Raw genomic sequence first — 25,453 nt, 5'->3', positions numbered from 1 at the left:
CTGGTTGGAGGGGGTGGACACTAAAGGCCTCTCAATACATGTACAGGGTAAAGGCACATTTATGTATTTCCTTACATCTTGTTCTGAGCAATGATTGAGTTTTTAAAGGTTTACTGTAAAAGAGTAAGTATAATATTCTAATTGGATATGAGTTAAATACGGTTTGCTCGTATTCCGTGCACTTTGCACCGCTTGACTAAAATAACTGAAATGTATTATTTCTAAAACATCAATGCAGCATGGTAAACTTGTTAGGCATTTTTTAACACTGTAATATATTTGTACGTTTTTTGCATATATAAGAGATGCGGGCAAAACTCGTATTAACCCCTGGAAGTGGGGCTACCCCTGCACTGCAATAGTTAACTACTCATTTTTGTCTAGGTGCAAAAAAAAATGTGTTACACCCACTCAAACAACTTGTAGGCTCCCTGCTTTTCCGGTCTGTGAAGCCTGTCTCCTCTTGCGCCACAACATTGGAATGTTCATCAGCGTCCTTGCATCTATGCACTGTGTATAGAACGTGATGACTTACAGGACCTTAGACTGCTGCAGCGGACGGGGAGAGAGGCTCCAAGGACCGGTCTAAGAGCAAGCTGGCTCCACAATTCAGTTGAGTATATCTTTTTTAGCAAAAAGGAGCACTTAACCCTTGCAGTGTGGGGTTTGCCCCACTGCAAGGGTTAATAAAAATTTTGCCCAGAGTTTATATTTGTGGTTGTGAAGACTCAACATTTCATGTAGTATTAAATAAAATAGAAGGCCTTTGTCACTGTAGCTTCAGGCAAATTGTATTAAAAAGGTAATTTGAAAAGTCAATCAACTCAATACATTGTATTTGGTATTTAAATGACACCAGTAAAAAGTGATATGTAAACTGCAGAGTGCTATATGGTAATTGATTTCTCCAGATTGCTTTTATTTTTTCCCTGTTTTACCAGGAACTAATACAATATATGAAAACATGCAATGCAAGTTATAAGTAACTGTTTAATAGGGAATAAAAAAGAGTGAATTATCAGTTTCACTACCATTGCCATATATTCACTATAAATGACAATTAGATTTTTTTTTGTGATAGAACATTAAATCAAAGTGGATAGAATTCTAGAACATGATATCTGTCTGCAACCCATAAATATCAATAGAAATGATATAGCTACTGTTAAAAAGCAATTATTTCTTACCAATTTTTTACCTTTTTTTCAGAAAAAAGGACAGATAAATCGGCAGTGTCTGGTGCAATCAGATTGAAGATCCATGTTGAAATTAAGGGAGAAGAGAATGTGCCTCCATACCATATACAGTACACGTGTTTGCACGAGGTAAGTTTGAGGCCCTGGCTGGCATTTCTGCTAGGTGCTAGAAAGGCTGATGTCTAAGAGAGCAAGTGGATTGATGTGAGCAGCTAATGTCTAGTCAATGCTTTAATGAAAAATAGGAAATTACTTCAGTCTATCCTCTTTATGAAGGAGATGGCCAATGTAGTACTGAGAACAGATGAACACTGCATTTCACATTAATCTGGCCTATATCTAACCAATTAACACAGCAGATGTTTATGAATATAATTAATTGAGCTGGCTAATAAGTAGTACCCAGTTCATAAATTTTTTTTTTTATTGATTTTTGGAATAAAGAAAATACACACATGTAGGTTTACACTTTTCGCAAACGGCAATCCATTGAGCCATAAAAATATAATATGGAATGGTATTGTCAAGACAAAGAACTTATGGTGGGGAAAGACACACGGGTCTATTCACTAAGCTGCCATAGGCAGCCGAGTGACTAACCGACCCGAAGCGAAGTGAGCTGAACGCTGTTCGGCTATTCACTTCAGGCTTGTACAGCTGATTCCAGCCGTATATCGGCTGAAATCAGCCGTACATCGGGCAGCTTCGGCTGCCTTCGGGTCGGCCAAAACGGCTCAGCCTGTTCGGCCGACACGAAGTGCAGACGGAGTTCGACTCAGCCGATCCAACATTTGGATCGGCTAAGCTGAACCTCCGGCAGGCTACTCGCTGCTGTTCGGCCTATTCTCAAAGATGCCGAACAGCAGTGAGTGAATAGCGGCATTCGGCTCGGCTATTCTGCTCGGTACCTCTGTGGTACCGAGCAGAATAGAAAAACAGGTTAAAAAGTAGAAAAAATAAAATAGAAAACGGTTGGGCGGAGCTAGCAGTGACAGCTCCGCCCAAATGTTTTCTATTGGCAGGGCGGTTCTGCTGCCATCAGAATAATAAAAAAACAAAAAAACAACACCATAGGAATGCATTGCTAGATTCCTATTGGCTATTTCACTTGGCAATAGCCAATAGCAAACTAGCTATTGCACCCGCCCTCTGCTGCTGTCAATCACTAGAGGGGACCTGATGGAGAACTTCAAGTCCGGTCAGCTGATTGATAGCAGCAGTGGGCACGTGCAATAGCTAGTCTGCTATTGCAAATTGAAATAGCCAATAGGAATGTAGCAATGCATTCCTATGCTGTTGTTTTTTTTGTTTTTGTTTTTATTCTGATGGCAGCCAACGCCTCTGATGTCAGAAGAAAAAAAAAGACAACAGAGCAGGGAAAAGTTTACTCTGCTCGAGCGAGCAGAGTAAAACTTTCCGGAGAAAGTGTTTCTCTCCCGTGCGGCCGGGAGCCGCTATCTAATAGCGGGAGACTGCCGGAGCGTCCGGGAGAGCTGGGCTATCTGGAGATCAGCGTCCCTGGTAACCAGGGATGCTAATCTCTCTGCAAGTGGCCGGAGCCAGCCGTGCGATGACAGAAGCAGGCTGTCGGCCGGCCGTTCGGCCAGCTTCGGCTTTCACCTCGGCTCAGTCGAGCCGAATCATATGCCTTCGGCTCGACTGAGCCGCTCGGCCGACTTCGGCAGCTGGACGCGCTATATTGTATAGCCTGTACAGCAGCCCTTCGGTTCTCCTGGGGCCAAAGCTAGCCGAAGGAATAGCCGAAGCTACGGCTAGATCCTTCAGCAGCTTAGTGAATAGACCCTACAGACAATTATACACAGTAGGTATAGAAAAGGAGGATTGTTTGTAGTCAATTTAAGATATTAGTAACTCTAAACAAAGGCTATATATCAAACATGTAAGAAACGAAAGAGAACATCAGACATATCAATATTATCAAAAGTTGGGGCCTATGTGTACAAAGTATGCAAAAGCATGAAGACAGACCAGTCTCCATCCATACAAAGACTTCATATGACCCTGTGGACAAGATAATGAATGAGTCATATTTCTGGCCTGGGGCTGATGTGTTTCGCATAAGTGGAAGAGCCTTTAAACTCTAGCCATCATGCCCATATTCCACCTCTATAGGTGTGTGTCAGTTCCTCCATAATACATATATAGACAAGTGTATGGAGTCATTCCATAATCAGGAGAGGTTTGGCAGATCACCAATGTTTAGAGATGAGACCCTTGGCAGCATCAAGAAGGTGCGGAATTACTGATTATAAGTATAGGCAGATGTTGTGGTGTCATGAAAAAGGCATTTCCAAGCAAGTGGATGTTCCTAATAGAGTGGATACGTTTCAGTATGCCTATCCAGTCTTAGTTCATCAACTGTTATTCTTAAGGAAAAAAGGTGGGTAGCTGGCGAGTGTGTGCCTTCCTTTATTTTCAATAGGTGCCTGTATTCCTTTCCACATCAGGTTGGTGTTTCAAGAGAATGGGCCACAAACCATTGTGGTTGATTTACTAAAGGCAAATCAGGTTGTGGTGAAAATTCACTTTGCAAACAATACCCAATGATATGCAAGGAAAATTAAAAAAAACGTATTTTTGCTTGAACATGATTAGATTATGAAAGTCAGCAGAGCTTCACCTCATTCACTAAGCTAAGGGAACATTCCCTTGTTAAGTGAACAGCCTATCTACCTTTAGTACATCAATCCCATTGCGACACCCATTTCTAAATAGCAACCAAATGCTTAAAGTGTCCCTGACGTCCTATAGTAAGCATGCACAGTCACATGAGTCATCCTACAAGCATAGGTACACTAAAATGTGCCAAATCATGCAGAAATGAATGTGAAGAAATATATAAAACATAAGATCCCCAGCATTTCATGGTCACAAGCATCTATAGCAGGTCACTGCTTTCCAGATGCAACTTAGGAAATTGATGTCATCCGGCTTCTTCACACTGTTCTGTCATCTTTCTTAGCTTCATTGAAAACAATCCTTCATACAACTCTGCAAACCAGGATCACTCTGTTTCATATATTTCCCAGTCTGCCTAATCAAGATAAAATTAGTGAGAAGGTTGTAAATAATTATGAGTGAAGTACCAGAAAGTTATTTTCTTAGCTATTTTGATTGTTTTATAGTGTCTGACTACAGTGACTGTACAGTCACCTTTCCTAGCCTTTTCTCTATTTTTACATGGTCTTGCAGGCAAAAAAGTGAACTTTTAAAGGTTATGTGAAATGATTAATTTGTTGGAAGTGCAGAGACCAGAAGAGGCAACTATACAGGAAAACATAATTATAATATGGTTGTAATTATGGATGTCCCGATGCCACTTTTTTAAGACCAAGTACAAGTACTGGCCCTCATGTACTTGCCTATACCAACTACCAATACTTTTTCTTAAAGGGACAGGTGAAATTTTTTTTAAAAACCATCTGACTCACATCTGAACTCCATGTCCACAGCTAAACTCTGTAACCCTCATTCAGAGCTCACCTTTGCCGCCTCATTCACAGCTTACCACTATACCCCCTGTCCACAGCTAAACTCTGCTCCCCCTCGCCACAGCTTACCTTTCACACCTCACCTCTTCACCACCCAGCCACAGCTCATCTCTAAATCCCCGTCCACATCTCAGCACTTCTGCCCCCCCCCCCTCCAGCTCTCCTCTGTACCCACTTCCACAGATCAACAGTGGGTGGAAGCAGCCTGAGCACCCAGGGATGTGGGCATGTGCCCTGGGTGCTTGACGGTACTGATACCCATGGTGCATACACATAGGGACAGTGAGGACCCCTTATCGTGAGCAACTACTGACTGTCTTCTTTGCCATCCCAGCACAGGCCCTTACTCACTCTTGCCTGTTCAATGGAGGTGCCTCACGAGGTGCCGAATGCTTTCTTTTTCCTTTTCGAGGACGTCGGCGGCGCTGAGCGCCGCGTCACTGTTGTGTGCGGAGCTACAGGCGGAGTCATCTGTGCAGTCGCTGGCCAACCTCATTAGGACCCCACCTGGAGCGCCGCCCACAGCAGTGACGCAACGCTCCTCCAGCCTGCCCAGAGGATGGTAAAAGGGAACCCACGGACGTCGGCGGCGCTGAGCGCCGCGTCACTGTTGTGTGCGGAGCTACAGGCGGAGTCCTCTGGGCAGTCGCTGGCCAACCACATTAGGACCCCACCTGGAGCGCCACCCACAGCAGTGACGTGATGCTCCTCCAGCCTGCCCAGAGGACGGTAAAAAAGACCCCACGGACGGTAAAAAAAAATTAAAAAAACAGCGCAAGCTTCGGCGCTAGGCATCGGGGCATTTTGACAAGTACAAGTACTTGTCAAAATGCCCTGTATCGGGCCCGATTCCGATGCTAGCATCGGTATCGGGACATCCCTAGTTGTAATATCTGAGAAAACACTTTTGAACCACTATGCTCATCAATACTGACACCATACTAAGTCCTTTGTGTTAGATTATGTGCATGTATTTTAGTAAATCAAACTTAGAGGAAAAAAAATTGAAAGGATAGATCAGGGTATGCATCTAAAAAATAAAACAAGGCAACTGGACTTGCTGTATTTTTCTTGAAGACGTTCGCCGGTCATCCGACTAGCTTTCTCAATTCAGAATGACTTATACAAAAATTCTCCAAGACTACCAGTGAGGGTGAAATGCATCACAAAACAAAAGAATATGGTCATCCAACAAGTAGCTGGGGTGTCTGAAAAACCTAGATGGATTTTTATTAGTCATCACATCACTGTCTGCTTTAAACCCAGAAACATGCTGAGGCAACAACTGGTTCACCCAAAAGACCCAACTCCTAAACACATGATGAACAACATTGTGCACAGCAGTGCATTGAGGAGTGCTGAGAATTGTATGTCAATGAAACAAAACAGAAGTTGCACCAGCGTATGGCACAGCATAGAAGAGCCAAACCCTCTGGTCAGGATTCAGCAGTGTACCTACATCTAAAGGAAAAAGGTTACTCCTTTGAAGGCAGTCAAGTACACAAGTACACATCCTAGACAGGGAGGAGGACTGGTTCAAAAGAGGTGTGAAACAGGCCGTGTATGTAAAAATGGAGTAGTCAAGCTTGAATAGAGGTGGGGGGGGGGGGGGTAAGGCATCTATTGTCAGCCACACACACCTCTCTCTGGTAAATAACACCTGCTAGCTCCAATTATGCAAATGCATTTTGTGCACGTCATTCTACATTGAGAAAGATAGTCGGATGACCAGCTAAATATCTTTAAGAAAAATACAGCAAGCCCAGTTGCCTTGATTTCTTTTACAGATATACCATGACCTGGATGATTTAAACTTTTCACATACATCAGTGTATACAGTTTTTTATAATGAATAAGGATTGTGATCTTTGAAGCTGAGAAGGAGGGTTAGACAATTTGGAGAAAGGAAGGTGAATGACCTCAATCTCCCAAGGAAAGAGGGCTCTCTGAAACTGTTTGTAGGAAGACTTTATGTGATTCTTTTTTTCTATGAACTTGATAATGTAAGACTTTTGCACTGTTCTGCCTGTTGCATTTTTGGTTACATTGTGGGACCTCTCATAGGACTGTGCCTATTTGTCTTTAGGTCCACTTTAAGGATGTGCTGACAGGTTGAGTTAAGTGGCACCAATAGCATTCCATCCAAGTTTCCCCAGTTTACTTAAATTGTAAAACCACATTCATTATTGTTACTAATTATTTTTTGTTAGGCATCTTTCAACTGTGGCATCAGTTGCATAAAATTGAGGGCAGAAGTTTCCCGCACTTTGCTGGCAGTCTGTTTAGGTACAGTTATAATAAATATGAGCTAATTAAATGTGTAAGCCCTAATAGTTTCTAGATAAAAAAATCGCTTTATAAGGTTATTTTCTATTTGATGTTAATGGACTTATGTACTCAGTATAGTGCTGCATAATATACGAGCACTACATACATACTGGAAACAAATGTGTATGTGTACTTCATGTCATATATTCTGATAGTACAAGCCCACTGTAAATGTATTGCACAAATGGGTCACTCTGACTACATTCACAGAAGCAAGAAGGTCAGTAATTTTTGGACATAACAGGAAAATTGCACTGGAACCAGTAATCTGGTATACATTAGTTATTTTCACTCAGCATCACAGACTGGTCTTCCTCCTATTAAGTGATGCATGACAAGGTTTGGTGTGATTTAACCACACAGTAATGAGAAAGACAAGAGACAAACCTAGGAGTATAAAGGTTATAGAAACATGCATGCTCAAATGTTGTAAAGGATATGCAAAAGAGTATTGATTTTGTATGTTTTCTGCTAGACTGGTACATGAAAAACATAATTGGTAGTGGTCAATCTTTATTATACTTTTGTCTTTTTCGTTGCATACTTTCTATTTTGTTATACCATTCCTGATCATGTAAATGTGACTGTTACAGAGTTTACACAGTAATATTTATAAGAACAATATACATTTTTAATGTGTTGAATATCTATCAACCCAGAAAATGTTTTATTATTCATTAGTTTGGCTATGCTATACTGTTGAATGCTAAGATTTATTTGGCGATGCAGTAGGTTTCTGAACAATGTTTCTCTTTTCAGTATACAGTTATATAAAAGGCTCTATTTTGATTCATAACTCATTCAAATAAATGTTAGATTTGACTGGGATGACTACAGTAAGTCTATCTGGTCCCAGCAGGTAGAGTAGAAAAGTTTTATCTTTGAACTGGTGAGCTAGCAGTTTTTTTCTCCATTTCCACAGAACATATCACATTTATCTAGGCACATGTTGCTTTTCTATTGATGCAGTAAATTATGTTTTTTCTCAGTAAGCACATCCCTTTCCATTTACCTCAGTTCTGTGCATTGAAATGAAATGACTGAACAGTTTCGGACATATGTACCAAGCTGGCACTATCCTGAGTCTAGGTGTCTCTAACAATATAAAACATATTATTCCGACAGAACTTATTCCACTACTTGACAGAAGTTCAGAATAATGGTAGTGTCAAGATCCCTGAAGTAAAAGGAGATGAAGCCTGGAAGGTTTACTTTGACGACTCTGAACAAGAAATAGTAGATGAATTTGCAATGCGCTATGGAATAGAGTCTATTTATCAAGCTATGACGTAAGTATATGAGCTCCATTAATAACAAGCAAAGAACTGATATACAGTACAAACTTCAAATAAAGAACAATATATACAGAAGTTTGTAACTTCTATTCAGTGAATATAGCCTCTTTGCTTCTACACTTGGGTCTATTAAGTTGTTACAGACAGAATGCTAGATAATCAAAGATCTATTCATTTGTTGGAGTCAGAATACTAGACAGTCAAGGTTTTCTCATTCAGCAGTCAGCACTTATGTAGCAATCTCCCTAAAGGATATCTCCACTTTTTTGTGTGTGGGTGTATATATATATATATATATCTATATCTATACACACACATCATGTGGAACTGCTACACAAGCCATTTTGCAAACAGTTGATTTTCTTTTATAAACTGCTGTAAACCGCTTATATTTTTCTTAATTTTCAAAACATTCAAATGTTGCTGCCTTGTAACCATGGAACCCCCGGGCATTCTATACACTGTTTTTGATCAGATGCGCCTAGAAATCTCATGCTAAAGTTGATGATTAGATCACTGCTTTTTAGTCCTATTACAAGACTAGGCTTAACCTTGAGAATTTGGCAGGCTTACCCATTTAGCACACCAACCGCCAAAGAACAGTTTTGGGGGAACAGAGTATGGAAGTGAATGTTCTTTTCAGCTTGCTGTTGATATTGTTGATGCATTAGGTAGATTTGCGCTCACTTTCTGTCCTTTTGGCAGCATTGTTTCCAAGACGTCATGGGAAAGCTCCCTTACAGACAATATAAAGTGGTAGCATCATCAGCACACCAACATTATTCAAAACTGAGGGACAGTGTTTGCCATAAACCTCTTATACACTGTTTGAGGGCCATGGAGGGTCAATTTATCAATGCAGTAAGGACAACTGCCTTAATAAACTTTGGCAAGTGAAGGAAGGCTAGAACCTCTGTCCACGTTTATTGGTTCCTGTTGAAAAGATATCCTTTTGATGGATTGTCTGTTTATAGAGATATGATCATTTTGCCCTTTTTTGCATTCAGCTTACATGAATGCATGATGTCACTGGTCTCGTCCCTAATCCCCCAAACACACAACCCCACCAAAACAAACACACACATGACAGTATTCAGGTCAGGCCGGGCCCACATGGTCCCCCATACTCAGGAGACCTGCTCAGATGGAGAGACATAATTAAGGCTCCAAAGAAATTAGGAGGCAGTAAGGGAGCATAGAGAGTTGAATATTCCTTGCTGGTAGGGGAGATGTTATGGAGTTATCAACTGATGTTCATTCATAATCTGTGTTTTTTTGTAAGAATGGGTTGCTATGATTTACCACCTCTGGAATAACACTAATGAACTGTGACTCAGTAACACAGCTCTTTTGCTACCCATTTAAACCCAAGAGCAGCCAAATCCTCATAAACACCTGAAAAATGACACTGCGGCTTCTCTGCTTATTGTACTCCCAAGTATTAAAAGATTCACTTGCTTACAACTCAGGAGGATAGAAGTACATTCATCATATTAAAATGCTTTAGAAGATACATGATTTTATACAAGAAAAAAAAAAGATTGCCAACATTGTTTGTCTGACAATTACTGGAGGCAGTATTCAGTGTAGCTTTAGGCCACAGAAGCATCCTGTTGTCAAACAATTTTCCCAGCATTGTTTGTTATAGACCAGATAAGATCATAACAGTGTATGGATTCCACAGCTAGCTAACAGGATGATGCATATGACAACAACGTCAAATTGTAACCAAAATTAAGCATCGCTGCAATGGAGGGAGAAATAATTTTTCTCTTTGAAAAAAAGATGTAAATTAATATTTAGTAGAAAACAAAAGTGATATACCAGGTAAGTTTACCTGGTTGATTTTGTGATGTTCTCATTCATAACAAGAAATAGATAAACAAGGAGAAAGTCTTCATTAATCAGAGAGGTTGGCACAGTGCTTATGGGCATCTGTAAAAGGCAGATAAGTTCACAGAAAATAGATATAATGCAACCCCCTCTTCTACATCCTAAAATAAGCCATTTTCTTATTTAACCATTATAGAAATGGCTCATATCGAAGTAAATAAAGATTCCCACTCAAAAATGAAATCATATGCCCTCCAAACTTCCACAGATTTACACAGATTTCCGTGCCTTCACACATTCAAATGAGAAAAGGACTCAAATCCCCTGTTTAAAGGAAATACACACTGAAGAAAATGGGGACTGTACCAGTGCTGACCTTCTTTTGAAATATCTAGTTGCCTGGCTGTCTCTGGCCTCAAAACATACTGAGTCGACTTCCGGTTCCGGCACCCATGTGAGTGGCAGCAGGGAGACGGCGCTCCCGTTACGGCATCCTAATTGCATTAAAAAACGGCTACCCACCTCGTGACAGGTACTCTGCTGAACCAGCAGAGTGTCCGGTGCCCGGGGATGGACCGATTCCTGGCGCCTGCACGATCCAGATCGAGATCCCGATCACTTAATCGGTCTCGGGCGCTCACTCAGGAATCACGTGTAGCCAAGATGGCGGCGGCCCCACATACTTCCCCACAAAGAAGCGTGTCTCCGGCCTCTGAGGTGCAGGGCCTGGATGAGGACAGCACACATGCCAAAATAGCAGCTGCGGTAGCCAAATTACTGAAACCGACTATCACTGAGGCGGTGGAGACAGCCATTCAGCACAGCATGGGCCAAATCAGGAAGGATCTGTCAGCACAGGCACGAGCACTTAAAGAAGCGGAACACCGCATTTCCTCACTGGAGGACGACTTGCTTGAAGCTCAATCGAAGCTTATTATGTGTGACACTACCTCACGGGCGATGCAAGATAAGATAGAAGACCTTGAAAATCGTTCTCGCCGCAACAACCTGAGGTTAGTGGGTCTTCCTGAGTCATACAAGCCGAACGAATTGCTCATCCACTATCCCGGCGTTGCTAGGGGTCTCTGCAGCCTGCACAGCGGAGAGGGCTCACCGCCTGGGGCAGCCAAAAGACAACGCCAAGGCACCGAGACCGGTTATCGTCAGGTACCTTAACTACGCCGACAAGCTCCAGATCCTACAAAAATATAGAGCTGCTAAATCTCTTCAAATTGATGGGAATAAAATACTACTATTCGCAGATTACTCGGTCGAAGTGGCGAAACAGAGGAAAGCTTTCAGTGAGGTATGCTCACTGAAAAATTCACACTGGCCTATCCGGCCGTCCTGCATCTTACCACGGCTGAAGGTCGCAACTACTCATGCCGGGATCCGGATGAAGCACTACAATTCCTTAATCAGCTGGATGCTACAAATACTGGGTCTCCCTCCAAATCTCCCTTGCCTCCACGTTCACCACTCAAATCCACCAATCTCAAACTTCTCTTTGGTAGGGAAAGAATAGACGCAGAATCACATGCTGATACGTCTGCTAAATCTTTCTTCCGCAGATGGAAATTGTTCCTGATTCACGACAGCTGAAATTAGTCAAATTGTTAAACCATTCAGTTACACAAAATGGTATCTAACGGGTCACATGTCGAACACCCTGGGGAAACTGGCCCTATAACAGGAATAGTTGAGTCATTTGTATTCATACTATTTACTATATGGCACTAGGTCGATTGCATAAAAATCTGTGTCGAGACACCTATCATAGATGCAATTTATTGATGTTAAACTGCATAGAACATTGTTATTTTGTTTTTATTTTATTTTCTTGTTACTGTTTTCTGCAATATGGCCTGCGATTGAGGCTTGTACGTGTCTGTTCTTGATGTCACCTGTGTTAAAGCGTGCGCTATCGACATGCAGATGCGCAGACAGTGCTTTTGTGTTTGTATCACAAAATTCTAATAAAATTTGTTTGAAAAAAAAAACATACTGAGTCACTGACCCATAACAAGCATGTAGCTACATAGGTCAAAGTGAGTCAGGCAGCATTGAAGCTATTGGATCAGCATTACAGCCATATATGCTCAGTAAACGTTTCCTTTAAATCATGTTCAACACTCTGTGGGTTATTCACAAAAGGATAAGGCAGGAGAAGTGAACAATCTAGGACAACATAGCTGAACTGGAAAGTTATGTGAATTGGAGAATTTTTCCAAATCGGCTATTATGGCCTAGAATGTTCACTTCTCCTGCCTTCTTCAAACGCTTCACCCATTATACATAGGTTGGACTCGATGGACCTTGGTCTTTATTCAACCTTACTAACTATGTAACTATGTAATGAATAACCCCCTATATATCAGTGTGGGCCATTGTAAGGGATCATGAAATGGGAGATATTCCAGGCCCAAATATTCATATGTATTTACAAACTCTAAGCTGATGATCAAAAAAGAGCATTCACCAATTCTCTGGTACCCAGGACTCAAAAACAATCTACACAAATAATGCCTCCTTAGCATCAACACAGCCCTTGACACCCCCACAGAAAATCCCCTTGTGAGGAGAACAGATCTTTTCCAATGTTTAGGCCACACAACCCCATCCCCCAGCCTAGTAACCAACAATAGATGGCAGAAGCGTCTGCAAACATCAGCAGCATTTTACAAATACGATACAAAATAATTTATAGAACACATGCTCTATGACAACCATAATAAAAGATACCTGGAGGAAGGACGCATTGGGGATAAATATGTTTTTAACCCATCAACAAAACATTTACACTTGTTTTACAAAAGGAAATAAGTTAGCAAAGAAAAAAAAAGAGCCATACGGATCCACTGCTTTTCAAGTGTATTTCCGGACAAAACGTTTTTTTTTTAAGTTTGTATAGGTAGTAGCAGAGTAGGTAATAATTAAAACTCCTATGATGTTTTTACTGATATCTGGGGCTCTGTTACATAGATTTACTCCAATTCCTGTCGAGTTGACCACATATTTCGAAATATATAGGAAGTGAGGGCAACAGAAATGCAGTCAGAAATTAAAATGATTTTTATTTAGTAAAGTAAGGCAGATTTTTGTCAGATTTTTATTGATGCCTTTGTTCTTACTATCCGTCTGATAGAACTTTTATCAGCTGGACAGTAAGTGAGGGAACAATACTTCTAATAGAGCCAGAGATTGCAGGGTAATTTAAGAGCAGGTCTAATCTTTTTTCCCCCTCTATACAAAAAAAAAAAAAGTTTTGTCAGATCAGGCACTATAAGTTTCAATGATAATTTTCAACAGTGTTAACTTTATTAGATAAAGCACGTTCACTGTACAGTATAGATGTAAATCCCAATGCCTCGATGTTACCTTGTCTGATATTAAAGATACTAAAGTAGCCAGATGATTTAAGAAACTGTTTATTGTTCTGTATCTTTTCTAGGCACTTTTCTTGTCTGTCTTCGAAATACATGTGCCCAGGTGTCCCTGCCGTCATGAGTACTTTGCTGGCAAATATAAATGCATTCTATGCGCATACCACTGTATCAACTAATGTTTCTGCATCAGATAGATTTGCTGCAACAAATTTTGGGGTGAGTGATTTAAAAAAAAAAAAATTATAAGGCAATACAGAAAGGAACAAAACTTCCCTCATATTACTCTTCCTCCCTTGAAACATCAATCACCTAATGCATTGGGGTGTATTTATAAACTATTTGTAAAAGCCATTCATCTAGTCAGAATCAATGAACATTCATTCTATGTGCATGTAAAAATGAATGTTATTAGAATATCTTCTTTGAAAGTCGAATATAATATTATGAAAATACTATATTATGGCCACTAGATAGAGCTGAAGAGCATAGGATAGAAGTATTTATTTGTTATGCTTCTCAGCTCTATCTTGTGGCCATAATGCATTATTTTCTTTATATTACCTTTTGATCTGGAAAAAAATCCTAAAAAAATGTGCTTTTTGCTCATAATCACACATAAAATAAGTTCATGAATGGCTCTGTGAATTGTTTATAAATACACCCCATAGTATGTTATTAAAGACTTACTATTTGTTGAAGAAGATATTTCTGCAAAAACGTAGACCAGCACTCAATAAACTTTCTATTACACATGTGCGTTCTCACACACATATAATCATAGTACTGCAATATACTGTAATATGACACAACAAACACCTCGAGTGATGAGATAAATGTGCTAGCTGTGCATTTCACTGCCAAAAAAGCACTTCCCAAAATCTAAATAATATCAATATGGCAATGCAGGATGTGCCTTGGTAATATACAAAACAAATCATACATTTTGCTTTGGCTTATCATGGTATCTCATGCTACGCAAATGTTTGATGATTTATATTATACCAGTTCTATTTGTTGCAGCTGTGGTATTGCTACCTAACCACTAACCTTGTTTATTAAACATTGTTTTATGATGCTTTCACAAACTCCCAACATCCTAATATCAGAAACTGGGAGGACATCCTATTAGCACTTAAAGTAAATGTTTGCCATCTTATAGGAAACATCTAGAAATGTAAATTTTGGTTAGCAGCATTCTGAAAAAAAATCCTGAATTCCTCCTGTGTCTAGAGCCTCATATCTGCAGTGTGAGATCTAAGGCAATCTCACAAGATTTGGAGGGAGATCTTACTACTATGCTGCTTACTGTTTTTCTTGCTGGAGAGAAAACTGTACGTGTGCAAGGATCTCCTTGCTTCGGCTTCATTTATTCTTTGGATCTGTGCTCTATGTACCTTTACTGCCACTCCTTAAATTTTTCCCCACCAGTTATAAGATCACCAGTCATCATGGGTCAATATCATGACAGCTCTTGCATGCGAATGCAAAGCCCTGCCTCTACCAAAATGGATGTCTCCATACAGTGTAGAACAAGGCATGGGAAGTCATTAATGGGAAAAGGTCAGCTACCAGAAGATCACAGGCAATACTGATGACTAGTCAGTTGTGCTCTATGTTTTTTTTTTTGACACAGATTCCACATTTCAAGTCCTTCTAATGCCATACCCGAACATTTGTCTGTTGCTCAAAAGACGTATTAGCCTATTTTTTAATGGTCCAAAATGGTCCATTTCTGGCAATCAGGCAACACTGACAGCATGGAACAAGCTGTGCGCATGAGTACTTGCTGGTTGTTCTCCCAAAGGATGTTTATTAATGAATCCTCAGCATGGGGCATTGTGCTGGAGAACATTAATATATACAAATTATAGACTTGAAGCAATACATGTACCATGTACTTAACCCAATTTGGTAATTTACTGGAATGAGAGATACATTTGTTCTTTGTCATAGGGAATTTTAAGTCCATGAAACGGTATTAAATCCACCACTAAGGAAAAAGATAAAGTGCACACCCCAAAACAGAGGCATTGATCATTACTAGGACATGTGAAGACAGTCTGTTTTATTAATGCTGCATTCTCCATTTAAATGTCTACATTCTAACAAAAATACGGCAGGTACTGCTTTCGATCTGCTTGCAATGCAAATGGTTCTCAATAGGGCCTGCAGCATACAAATAAATGGAAAGCAGGCCAAATGCATCCCTAGACCGGTCATCCACACTGCAAATATAAAGTAAATGGAAATCTGCAGATTTCCAATTAAAATGCAATTCAAACACAAGTCGGTTGCAGAAAAAGAAAGCCTGTATACATGAGCCCTTTCCTAAAAGTTTGCACATTTCTAGTTCCAATTTTAGATGCTGATGTTGGACTGTTCGATATTCATATTTTTTATTCCTGCAAGTTTTACCATAAAACTGCAGAATGTTTATTGGAAGTGGGTTAAACAATTAATTTCAAAGAAAATATATTTAGTAAATATATTTAAAAGGCAGGAAAACATTGACAAAACATGCATGTTTCTGCAGGATGATCTTCCTAATAACATGCCTGTTTTCATGCTCACTGATGAAAACTATGCCCATCTGCTGCATAAAGGTCCAGCCTCACATATTTTAGGGCTCATGTACACAGACACAAATACAGATGAATGGGCCTTTAGTGTAGAATGTGCCTTTATATGTGGAGTCTGGGAGCTGCTACTTTTTTGTGTCCATAGGATTGTATGGCAGAATACTCTGTCCACGGTTACACTTATAACCCATACGCGTGCGCGTAAAAACGCTGGTCCTTTTTTTTTTTACACACACGGATATAAGTTCCCGTAAGTGAAACTTCTGCATTTGGGAACTTCTGCCCATGTACCCGCGTACAATATTTTCTGTCCATGCAATCCTATGGAACAGGTTGTTTTTGTTTTTATATATTTATGTTTATCTTTTAGATTGTAAGCCCTCAGGGGCAGGGCCCTCCTTACCATCTTGTCTTGAATTGTATTGTGATTGTTATGTCTTCCTTATATTGTAAAGCGCTGCACAAACTGTTGGCGCTATATAAATCCTGTATAATAATAATAATAATAAAAATAATAATATGTGTATTTTGTTTATACAGAGAGAAAAGTTTATAAAACTATTGGATCAATTGCACAACTCCCTTCGGATAGATCTTTCTAAATACAGGGTAGGTATAACAAGTTGTCGATGTGCTCCAAGCATTAATTACAGGTAATATTTACTCTGGTAAAGTGCTGTGATATGATTTTTTTATCAAAATGTCAAAGTTCATTTTGCTTTTATACAATTGCATCATTTAACTTTTAACAAAAATGTAGCTTATATGTAAATCACTCAGCTTTAGATCCTCATATCATTTTTGAATTGGTGCTGACACTGTCCTTTTTTTCTGGAAGGTGGCTACTTATGTTCACCAAGATCCCTGTGTGTGTGTTGTAAAGTAGCCACCCCTCCCAACTCACTCCTGTGATCTCATGTTTAGTTTACTCATTTATATTAAGATGATATTACTGTAATTAATGTCCTCTGTGTGAGTCGGAGAATAAATATTTAAATTTACCACTTTCATAATGTTTGAGTGCGATCTTAATACAATAAGAAATAAAAATTGAAGGGATCTATTTATAAACAATTTGTCGGGCCCTGTGCTCTGCAAATATCTGTGAGCGTTCATTTTATGCACATAATGGCAAATTGAATGATTCTAATATATTTTTCTTTCAGATCAAATTGTAATTAGATATAGCTGATAGCTGGAGCTGAGCAACATAGGAAATAAATACCTATTTTCTGTGCTCCTCAGCTCCATCTTGTGGCTGTAGTGCAGTATTATATCACAATACATTCAACCTAAAAAATATATATTTTCAAACTATTTGTTTTTGTCAATATCCACACAAAATGAATGTTCACAGATATTTGAAGGTCAAAGGGCCCTGCAAATTATTTAAAAATTGTCCTCCAAGTGTCTGATGTTCTTTACCTTCAGTAAGTACTACCTATATATACTGTCTATTACATCTGCCAAATTAAAAAATACTTGGCACACCTAGGAGCTGTACATGTTTACTGTTTTGTTTGAGATGCTTCTACTACTGTATTCCCCTTCAAAAAAATGCATGATATTATATTTTAGGAGATCATGCCTTCCAAAAACGTAATTTCAGCAATAAACTCTATTTGCACCTTATGCTGTGTGGCTTTTTTGTATATTTTAATGGTAAGCAATAATGAATATATTTATTTACCAGTGCTGGTTTCCCCTGATAAAAAAATTATTCTACCAACAGGATAACTTCACAGCTACTAACCCTGAAAGGCTCCAGGACTTGAAATCTACAGTGGACCTGTTAACAAGCATCACCTTTTTTCGCATGAAGGTACAGTCAGTAGTTTATGGTTCATTTTAGTCTCTGTCTATGAAGCACAATTTCTGTTGTGCGTCTCACTAGATTTCTTGATGTGTATGTTTTATCATCCCCTAGCAATTGAAATCTGCTGTATCTGGTACTGCCAGATGGATTGTGATTCTGACAATGTCACCTTATTGTTTCTTTAAAAAGTATTGCTTGTTTTGCTGGTGCTATTTATTTCTCTTCCCAAAAATTCCTCTGTTTACCCTAAAGTGCACCTGTGCCCAGAATATGGACATTAAAGTCTGTATATATCCTTAACAAGTAGACTTGTGCGCCGTCCAAAAATTTGTTTCGTTCCGTTTCGGAACATCAGTTATATTCGTACGAAATACGAATTTTCGTTAGTTTCGGCACATTTTCGTAACTTTACGAACATTCGTTATGATGAAGTTAAAAAGCAAAAATACATTTGTTAATATTGGAGTCGATGTGGTAGTTGTTTTTTTATCCGAAATACGAATTCCGTTAATGGACTCCGGATCCGAATTTCATATTTCGTATAAAAAAAACTACCATCAACTCCAATATAAATGTACTTTGCTTTTTAACTTCAATATAACGAATGTTCGTAATGGAATGAAAATACGTCAACGGAATTTCGTATTTCCTGCCTGTATTGTAATGCAACTGTCAGCAGCAGAAGAGAAAACCTCTGATTGGTCAACCAAACAAAATACGAATTCCGTTAACGGATTCCGTATCCGAATTTCGTATTTCGTATTTTTAAAAAAACTACCATCAACTCCAGTATATTAACAAATGTACTTTGCTTTTTAACTTCAATATAACGAATGTTCGTAACGGAACGAAATTCCATCAATGGAATTTCGTATTTCCTGCCTGTGTATTGTAATGCAACCATCAGCAGCAGCGGATCCGTATTTCGGATAAAAAAAAAAATCTTGTCATGTTGTTCAACCTCATTTACAGGGGTAATATTAGTTCCTGTTTCAAAGAAATTCGGATCCGAAATTCGTTAACGGAATTTCGTATTTCGGATATAATTCGGAAACTGCAATTCGGATTTCGGATGCTTCTGAATTTACAAATTTCAGGAAAATTTGTACGAATTTCGATTTGTAATAAAACGAATCACACATGTCTATTAACAAGCTGTAGCTTCCAAACATGTAATTCCCCTCTATCTGCATGTACTGTATAGTAAGGTATTTTCAAAGATCCTCAAAAATCACAGCAAAGATGCTAAAGTCCTTTTTTCATCGTTTACTACAGCTTAGAAATAAGGATGAGCTCCTCCAAACATGGAAGGGACATGGGACCACTCAGTCAGCTGAGGGATGAGGCATTCCCCTTCCCCTAGCAGGTGTACATAAAGAAAAGGGGTGGGATTCTTGGCATTGACCAAATACAGCCATGTGGCCATTTAAGGTAGATGACATAACAGAATCTCACTCTTTTACTGCACCTGATCTGGAGTCATCAGAAGAAGCTTCCTTCTATGTTTGAACCAGGTTTGGTCCACATCTGAGCTCATCATTTGAAGTTACACAAAATTCAGAAGATACATACTTAATGTATTCAAGTACCTTACCCATTAACAAAATCTTATTTATGTAACACTCAGCTGTAGATCCTCAAATCATCTCTGAATTGCTGCTGACACTGTACTTCCTTCTGGATGGTGGCTACTTTTGCTTCCCTTGGTTCCTGTGTGTGTTGTAAAGTAGACACCGCTCCAAGCTTGCTTCTGTGGTGGACTACAATCTCGATAGAAATTTTTAAACTAAACGTAAGATTGTAGTCCATCATGGGAGTGAGATTGGAGCAATGGCTACTTTACAACACACACAGGGACCATGGGCAACAAAAGTAGCCACCCTCCAGAAGGAAGGACAGTGTCAGCATGAATTCAGAGATGATTTGAGGATCTACAGCTGAGTGATACACAAATAAGATACATTTTTGTTATAGTTAAGGTACTTGAATGCCTTAAGATTTACAGTAGATGCTGAGTTTAGTGTCACTTTAAATATATGAAACTCTTCTTAATAAGGAGTATGAACATTGACCTCTTGTAGTTCTATAATGGGAGAAAAGCAATTTGGATGCATAGTATCATCTGGAGATTATTTTGCACATTACTAATTACATTAAGAGGCATAGTAAAAAAGTAGTGAATGTGATATTCACCCAGAATTCATTGCAGGTGAATCAATTACTGCAGCAGGATGATATACCTGCAGTGAATGTATGGTGAATGTATAAATATACGCCTAAATGTTTGTACTGCTGGCAAATTGTCTTCATGGTGTCTGTACTATTTGTTCTTCTGTGATTATAAAATGTAAGGCTCTTCCAGCTTTTCATTAATCTGGGTTCAGTTTGTGTATGTCATATGGCCCTATTGTTTAGAGTAACTCCAAAAAGTTGTTTAAGGTCATTAAAGATTTTTAAAAAGTGATTTATAAAGACTTGATTCTTCATTGTCAAAATATAAAGCAGATAGAAGAATAACTGAATGTACATATTCGTTATCTTCTCCAACTAAGTGACAAAACATTCTGTTCTTTTGACATTATCAGACATCACTCTTTGTAAATAGGCCAGTGCTTATTAAGCGCTCAAAGTCCTCCCTTGCACTTCTTCCATTCTATAGAATATTTCCTCCCATGCAGCATGATTTATGGTTGATTGTGACCACAGGGGGACCCAGTCTCACATGCGGTGGGACACTCTCCATTTCTCAAGCCCCAACCACCTGCCCTTATATAACCCATGACCAGGGACAATGCTTGGCAGGCAGCTTGCCTGGAACCCAAGGGGTAGTGTGCTGATAAACACTAGGATGCTAGTGGATGCTAGACTGGAAGTTAGGCTGTGCTTTATAAGCTACCTCAGAATTTTAATTATTTAGTGAATACGTACAGTGTGCGATGTTGTATGTCTAGAAGCTTACAACATTTTTACAGTAAAAGTAAAAGTTATAGCTTTTTCTGATGAATATTGAAGATGCACACTCTAATAGAGGATGTACTGTATATAGGAAATGATAAGAGAAGGGACTTGAACTTAGCATTTAAAGGGCAGCTCCATTCAAAATAATCACATATTGCGGTTGTTTATTTTTTGGAGAGCCCAGTGGTGAGACATGCTTAGCAAAATTTCCATTTCTATCCAACTGCTATGGCCTTTATAGAGCTAAATAATGATATCTTGCTCTCTCCATATTGCAGAATACACACATATTTTTGTTTAGATGTAAGAAAATGACAGTCTTGTGGAAGGAGGCAGAGAAATAAAATCTTGCCTCAATGGTGGTAAAAGAAATATGAGGCCATGAAGGGTTTTTACACACAATACCCAGCATCAACTGAGATATCCGTTTTGTGAGAAGCTGCCCTTTAACAAATTCATTTTTTTTTCTCTGAAATTGAATACAAAACATGTTGTAGGATGCATCTTACACATTAAAATAACAAAATGAATCAACATTTTGCTGCTCATTGTTGTGTGGGTGAAGCAATTCAGCTATATGCAATCACTGTGCTCTGTCACAATAGAAGCAGTTGAATGCAAAGCCTTCATGATTATTATTTTTTTTCAGGTTCTTGAACTTCAGAGTCCTCCAAGAGCTAGCACTGTGGTGAAGGACTGTGTGCGGGCTTGTTTAGATTCCACCTACAAGTATATTTTTGTTAACTGCCATGAGGTTTACTCACAGCTATTAGACCAGGTAAGGTTTGAGCATTGGTCTGTTTATTCTGGATTATGGCAAAATAACTCGTGGCTGCTGGAAAACAGTATTTGTTGTAATGTTTGCTGTGTTGTGCATTTTACAGCTAGCCACACATATACAAATATTATGAGCAAGCGTGAATAAACCAACAAGGATTATGTGTGTAGTACAGTGAACTGCTGCTTTCTGGTCATAGTAGCCATCAAAACTAGACCAAAATTGCTCAAAGGGAAACTATAATGGTTTTGAATTAATTCTTAAGTCTTAAATTAATGCTTCATATCTGTTTAGGAGAACTATGAGTTATTACCAAAGTAGAGCAGATTGCTTTGCAGATACCTTTGTCTGATTGAAACCTGGGGTCTTATCACCTGATCATTGATCTTATGACTTGTTCCAGGTTCTGAAAACAATATGTTTCATTCGATACATAGGCACATAATCGTGCTAATAATGTGAACAGTAGACAGGAGCTCCACCTGCTGGCTTTATAGAATATTACATAATAATATTATGAATTTCTTCATATTTATCTTAATAACAGAAAAACAAATTCTGGAGTGAAGCTGTGCTTTACCCAAGTAGGCTAATTATCAAGTTTGATTTAACTTCCACTTTTCTAACATCACATTTTTACACCCCTGTTGCTCCATTCAGTAACAGGGGGCAAGGAAATATAATTCTATATTAGTTCAAATTAGATTTCTAGTCAGTGCTTACTCGAGACTGAACAACTTATTACTCCATTCAACAGCACAGAAACAGTCACCAAGCACCACATGCTTCATGCAGCTGCAGCTGAGCGTTAACATCGCCCTTATTCAAATACGTTTTATACTTTTGAGTACACCTCAAACCCATAGGAGAGGTACATATTAAAAGACGTGTGCTAATACTTTTTTTATTCTACTTGAAGGGCCATATACTTGGACAAATTCAACTGGGCAAAATAATTTTGGACTATATGTCAGACAAAAAAAACAAGAGACTAATAAACAGAGCAAGACAAGGGTGCAAATAATCTAAGACTAACTTCACACCTATGATTTGCTGTAAAGAGTGGTAAAAAATGCATTTTACTGTGCTTAACTGCAGTGCATGTGATGCAGGATCAGTGATTTAGTGCATTGCAGTGCCATTCATCTTGAATGGTACTTCAACATTCCTTGCATTTTAATGCATTATGTCCTGTAGTGATTTGGATGTCAGCAGGAGGAACCAGTGATAGCTATGGGGGAATAAGGAGATTACCAGTCCCAGAAGTGGTTTCCCAGCAGACTTCAGTGGACGATCTCTATTAAAAAGAACTGGGTTTAGCTGGCAAAAAAAAAAGAGTAAGCAATGTCAAATACAGCAACCCATTGAAACCATTCAGGTTTGCTTACTGTAGTCAGTTAAGACAATATAATTTGTGAATGAATGGTCCGCTTTCCACATTTTTCTTATCCTTACTGAATCATTGTTGTTTCTTTAAATATATTCAGCAGTATACACAGCTACTTGTATTGATCTGTCAGCATATAAGACTTTTTATGACCCATCTACAGCAGTTTCTTTGAAACAAGATGCTATGAGATTCTCACTGTATGATAAAGAATCCCCATTGATATTCTATTACAAGCTTTTCAGATACTTTGCTGGGACACAAAGTCATCAGCAATTTTCCTTCAACAATGTATGCTGATTCCTTAGTCCACAATGCTAATATATCAAACCATGCTAATAAACGGAATGACTTCTGAGCTAAATTAAATCAGAAGCATCTTCCATTTATAATGCATGAGGCAAGTTATAGAGTATGAAAGACTGAATCCCAGAAATCATTGTCTTCCTTATTTCCACGACTATAAAAGGAACAATGATAAAATAGACGGCACCTATAAGAAAGCATTTCTTGCTTGTTGCTAGGGAACTAATAAATGAATTGGAGCATGTCAACACTGCTTAGTTCTCCAGACATAATATTGATATAAAACCACAGATTGTGAAGTTCATTAAAATATGCTAATTGAACAAATTGTCAGAGTATAAAGGGTGTATATGCCTGTGTATATGACTAAGGTGTAAATGCACGCCTGAAGATTATGGGTACTGTATTAGCTTTGAATTAATGGCCAGCGATATTGTGCTCCTTCCCAGGTCAATTCATTGACACTTTTTGAAGTACTTCCTTGTGCTTGCTGTAGCTGGTTAACAATGGTGCATTGGGACAGGCTATGCATATATTATGTATGATAAGCTACATTAAATTGTTCATTCTCACCTGTCTTTGTATTGAGCAATTCCTACTGACTGCATCTTCAGTAACAGCCCTTCCTGTTTAATGCTTTCACTGTGCAGGTACCATATAATGTGTATTCTGAGCACTCCTCCTCCTCTAACCTTTAGTATCCCTGTCACTGGTACACTGTGGTAGGATATTGAACACTTGATTTTTTTACAGCATATATTTGGTTGCAGGAGTCAAAACCCTTTATTGAAGAAGAATTCCAGGCATATTAAACACTAACCCTTGCAGTGGGGCTACCCCCACACTACAAGGTTTAATTGCTCTCTTTGGTCTAGGGTTTCACGCCATCGCTGACATTTTCATATTCCGATTTCTTTTTCTAATAAGGTCTGAATAAATTGAATATTTTAAATGATAAAAGCAGCTTTGTATGGGTCTTAGACATTCATTCATAATACTTTTTTTTCCTGTTTAATACCTGATGTTAGAGCCGGCAGTCGTGTATGTTTAACAGAAATCCTTTTTATGACATTTTGGGTAGAGTAGGGAAAGGCACTCAACCTCAATCTGGTTTTTACTACTCTCTTTTCTTACTTTCCCTTACTCTCAATCTCAGTGACACAGCAGTGAGAGCACATACAGCATTAATAACATCACATAGGTTCTAGCTCTTCCCCATTCTATCCACAATTTGGAAACATATTTTGAATTAATCTTGACCTAATTTTATGATTGGTTCAAATTTTGTAAATCTTTTAAATTTATATTTTTACCTTTTTAAAAACAATATTTTATGAAGTATACTGGTTATATAGTGCCCCTCTGTGAAAAAATGCAGATCTTGCTTCCTTCTATTATAACTTTTGCAACTAAGTTGACATCATCAAAAGTAGGCTTGTGCTTGGAGCTCATTTCACACATCACAATTCACTGTACAATATCCATAATGTTTTTACCACACAAAGCCCATATTCCAAACCATCAGATTCTGCCTGTCTGAAGCTGGTGGCATGGGGTATGCATTGTGTTCAACGGATCAAGAAGGTGAAAACTATGTCCTACACGAGAACACCCCTACCCAGCTGCACATGGCATGCATAGCCAAGGCCTACTGTGCACAGGACCAAAGACACTGCTCTTTCCCTAACAAACAAATCATCATTTGAACAAAATCAGGCTGTGAAACAGAAATAGGAAATGTCACCTAACTAAAGCAAATCTGTGTCTATGAAGCACACAACATAAACATACCATATATAGTATAAAGTTAGCAGGCACCCTCTACAAAGCTTGAATACAAAAGCACCTTGCCGCTCTGCCCTTCATCTCGGAACCCCATGGATGTTTCCAAGTATCTTTTGAGTTTCCAGGAAAAACTGTATCCCACAATGCAATGCAAGTCTTGGTGATCAATTGATTGCATTTTGAGATGGAAAAGTTCACAGGACTTTTTGTAAGATGGAAACTTGCATAGGACTGCGCAATACTCCTGGGGTGGAGGGTAGACATGTGCACTGCCCAAAAAATAGTTTTGTTTTA

General features: G+C 38.8%; 1 protein-coding gene across 1 annotated transcript in view; it reads left to right on the top strand.

Annotated features, from left to right (window-relative positions):
• The first annotated feature begins 232 nt into the window (after positions 1–232).
• The window catches only part of LOC108796994 (protein unc-13 homolog C-like), a 260,177-nt gene continuing 234,956 nt past the window's right edge, over positions 233–25,453 (top strand). Inside the window, exons 1-7 of the mRNA XM_018568562.1 lie at positions 233–242; positions 1,174–1,325; positions 8,162–8,325; positions 13,616–13,766; positions 16,670–16,738; positions 17,862–17,951; positions 21,553–21,681. Of these exons, the coding sequence (XP_018424064.1) occupies positions 233–242; positions 1,174–1,325; positions 8,162–8,325; positions 13,616–13,766; positions 16,670–16,738; positions 17,862–17,951; positions 21,553–21,681 (765 nt within the window). The remainder of the gene's footprint in view (positions 243–1,173; positions 1,326–8,161; positions 8,326–13,615; positions 13,767–16,669; positions 16,739–17,861; positions 17,952–21,552; positions 21,682–25,453) is intronic.

Source organism: Nanorana parkeri, unplaced genomic scaffold, assembly GCF_000935625.1.
Source record: "Nanorana parkeri isolate BGI_ZX_2015 unplaced genomic scaffold, ASM93562v1 scaffold1208, whole genome shotgun sequence".
Taxonomy (NCBI): Eukaryota; Metazoa; Chordata; class Amphibia; order Anura; family Dicroglossidae; genus Nanorana; species Nanorana parkeri.
The sequence above is the reverse complement of the archived record's forward strand: the minus strand, read 5'-3'. Positions and strand labels throughout refer to the sequence as shown.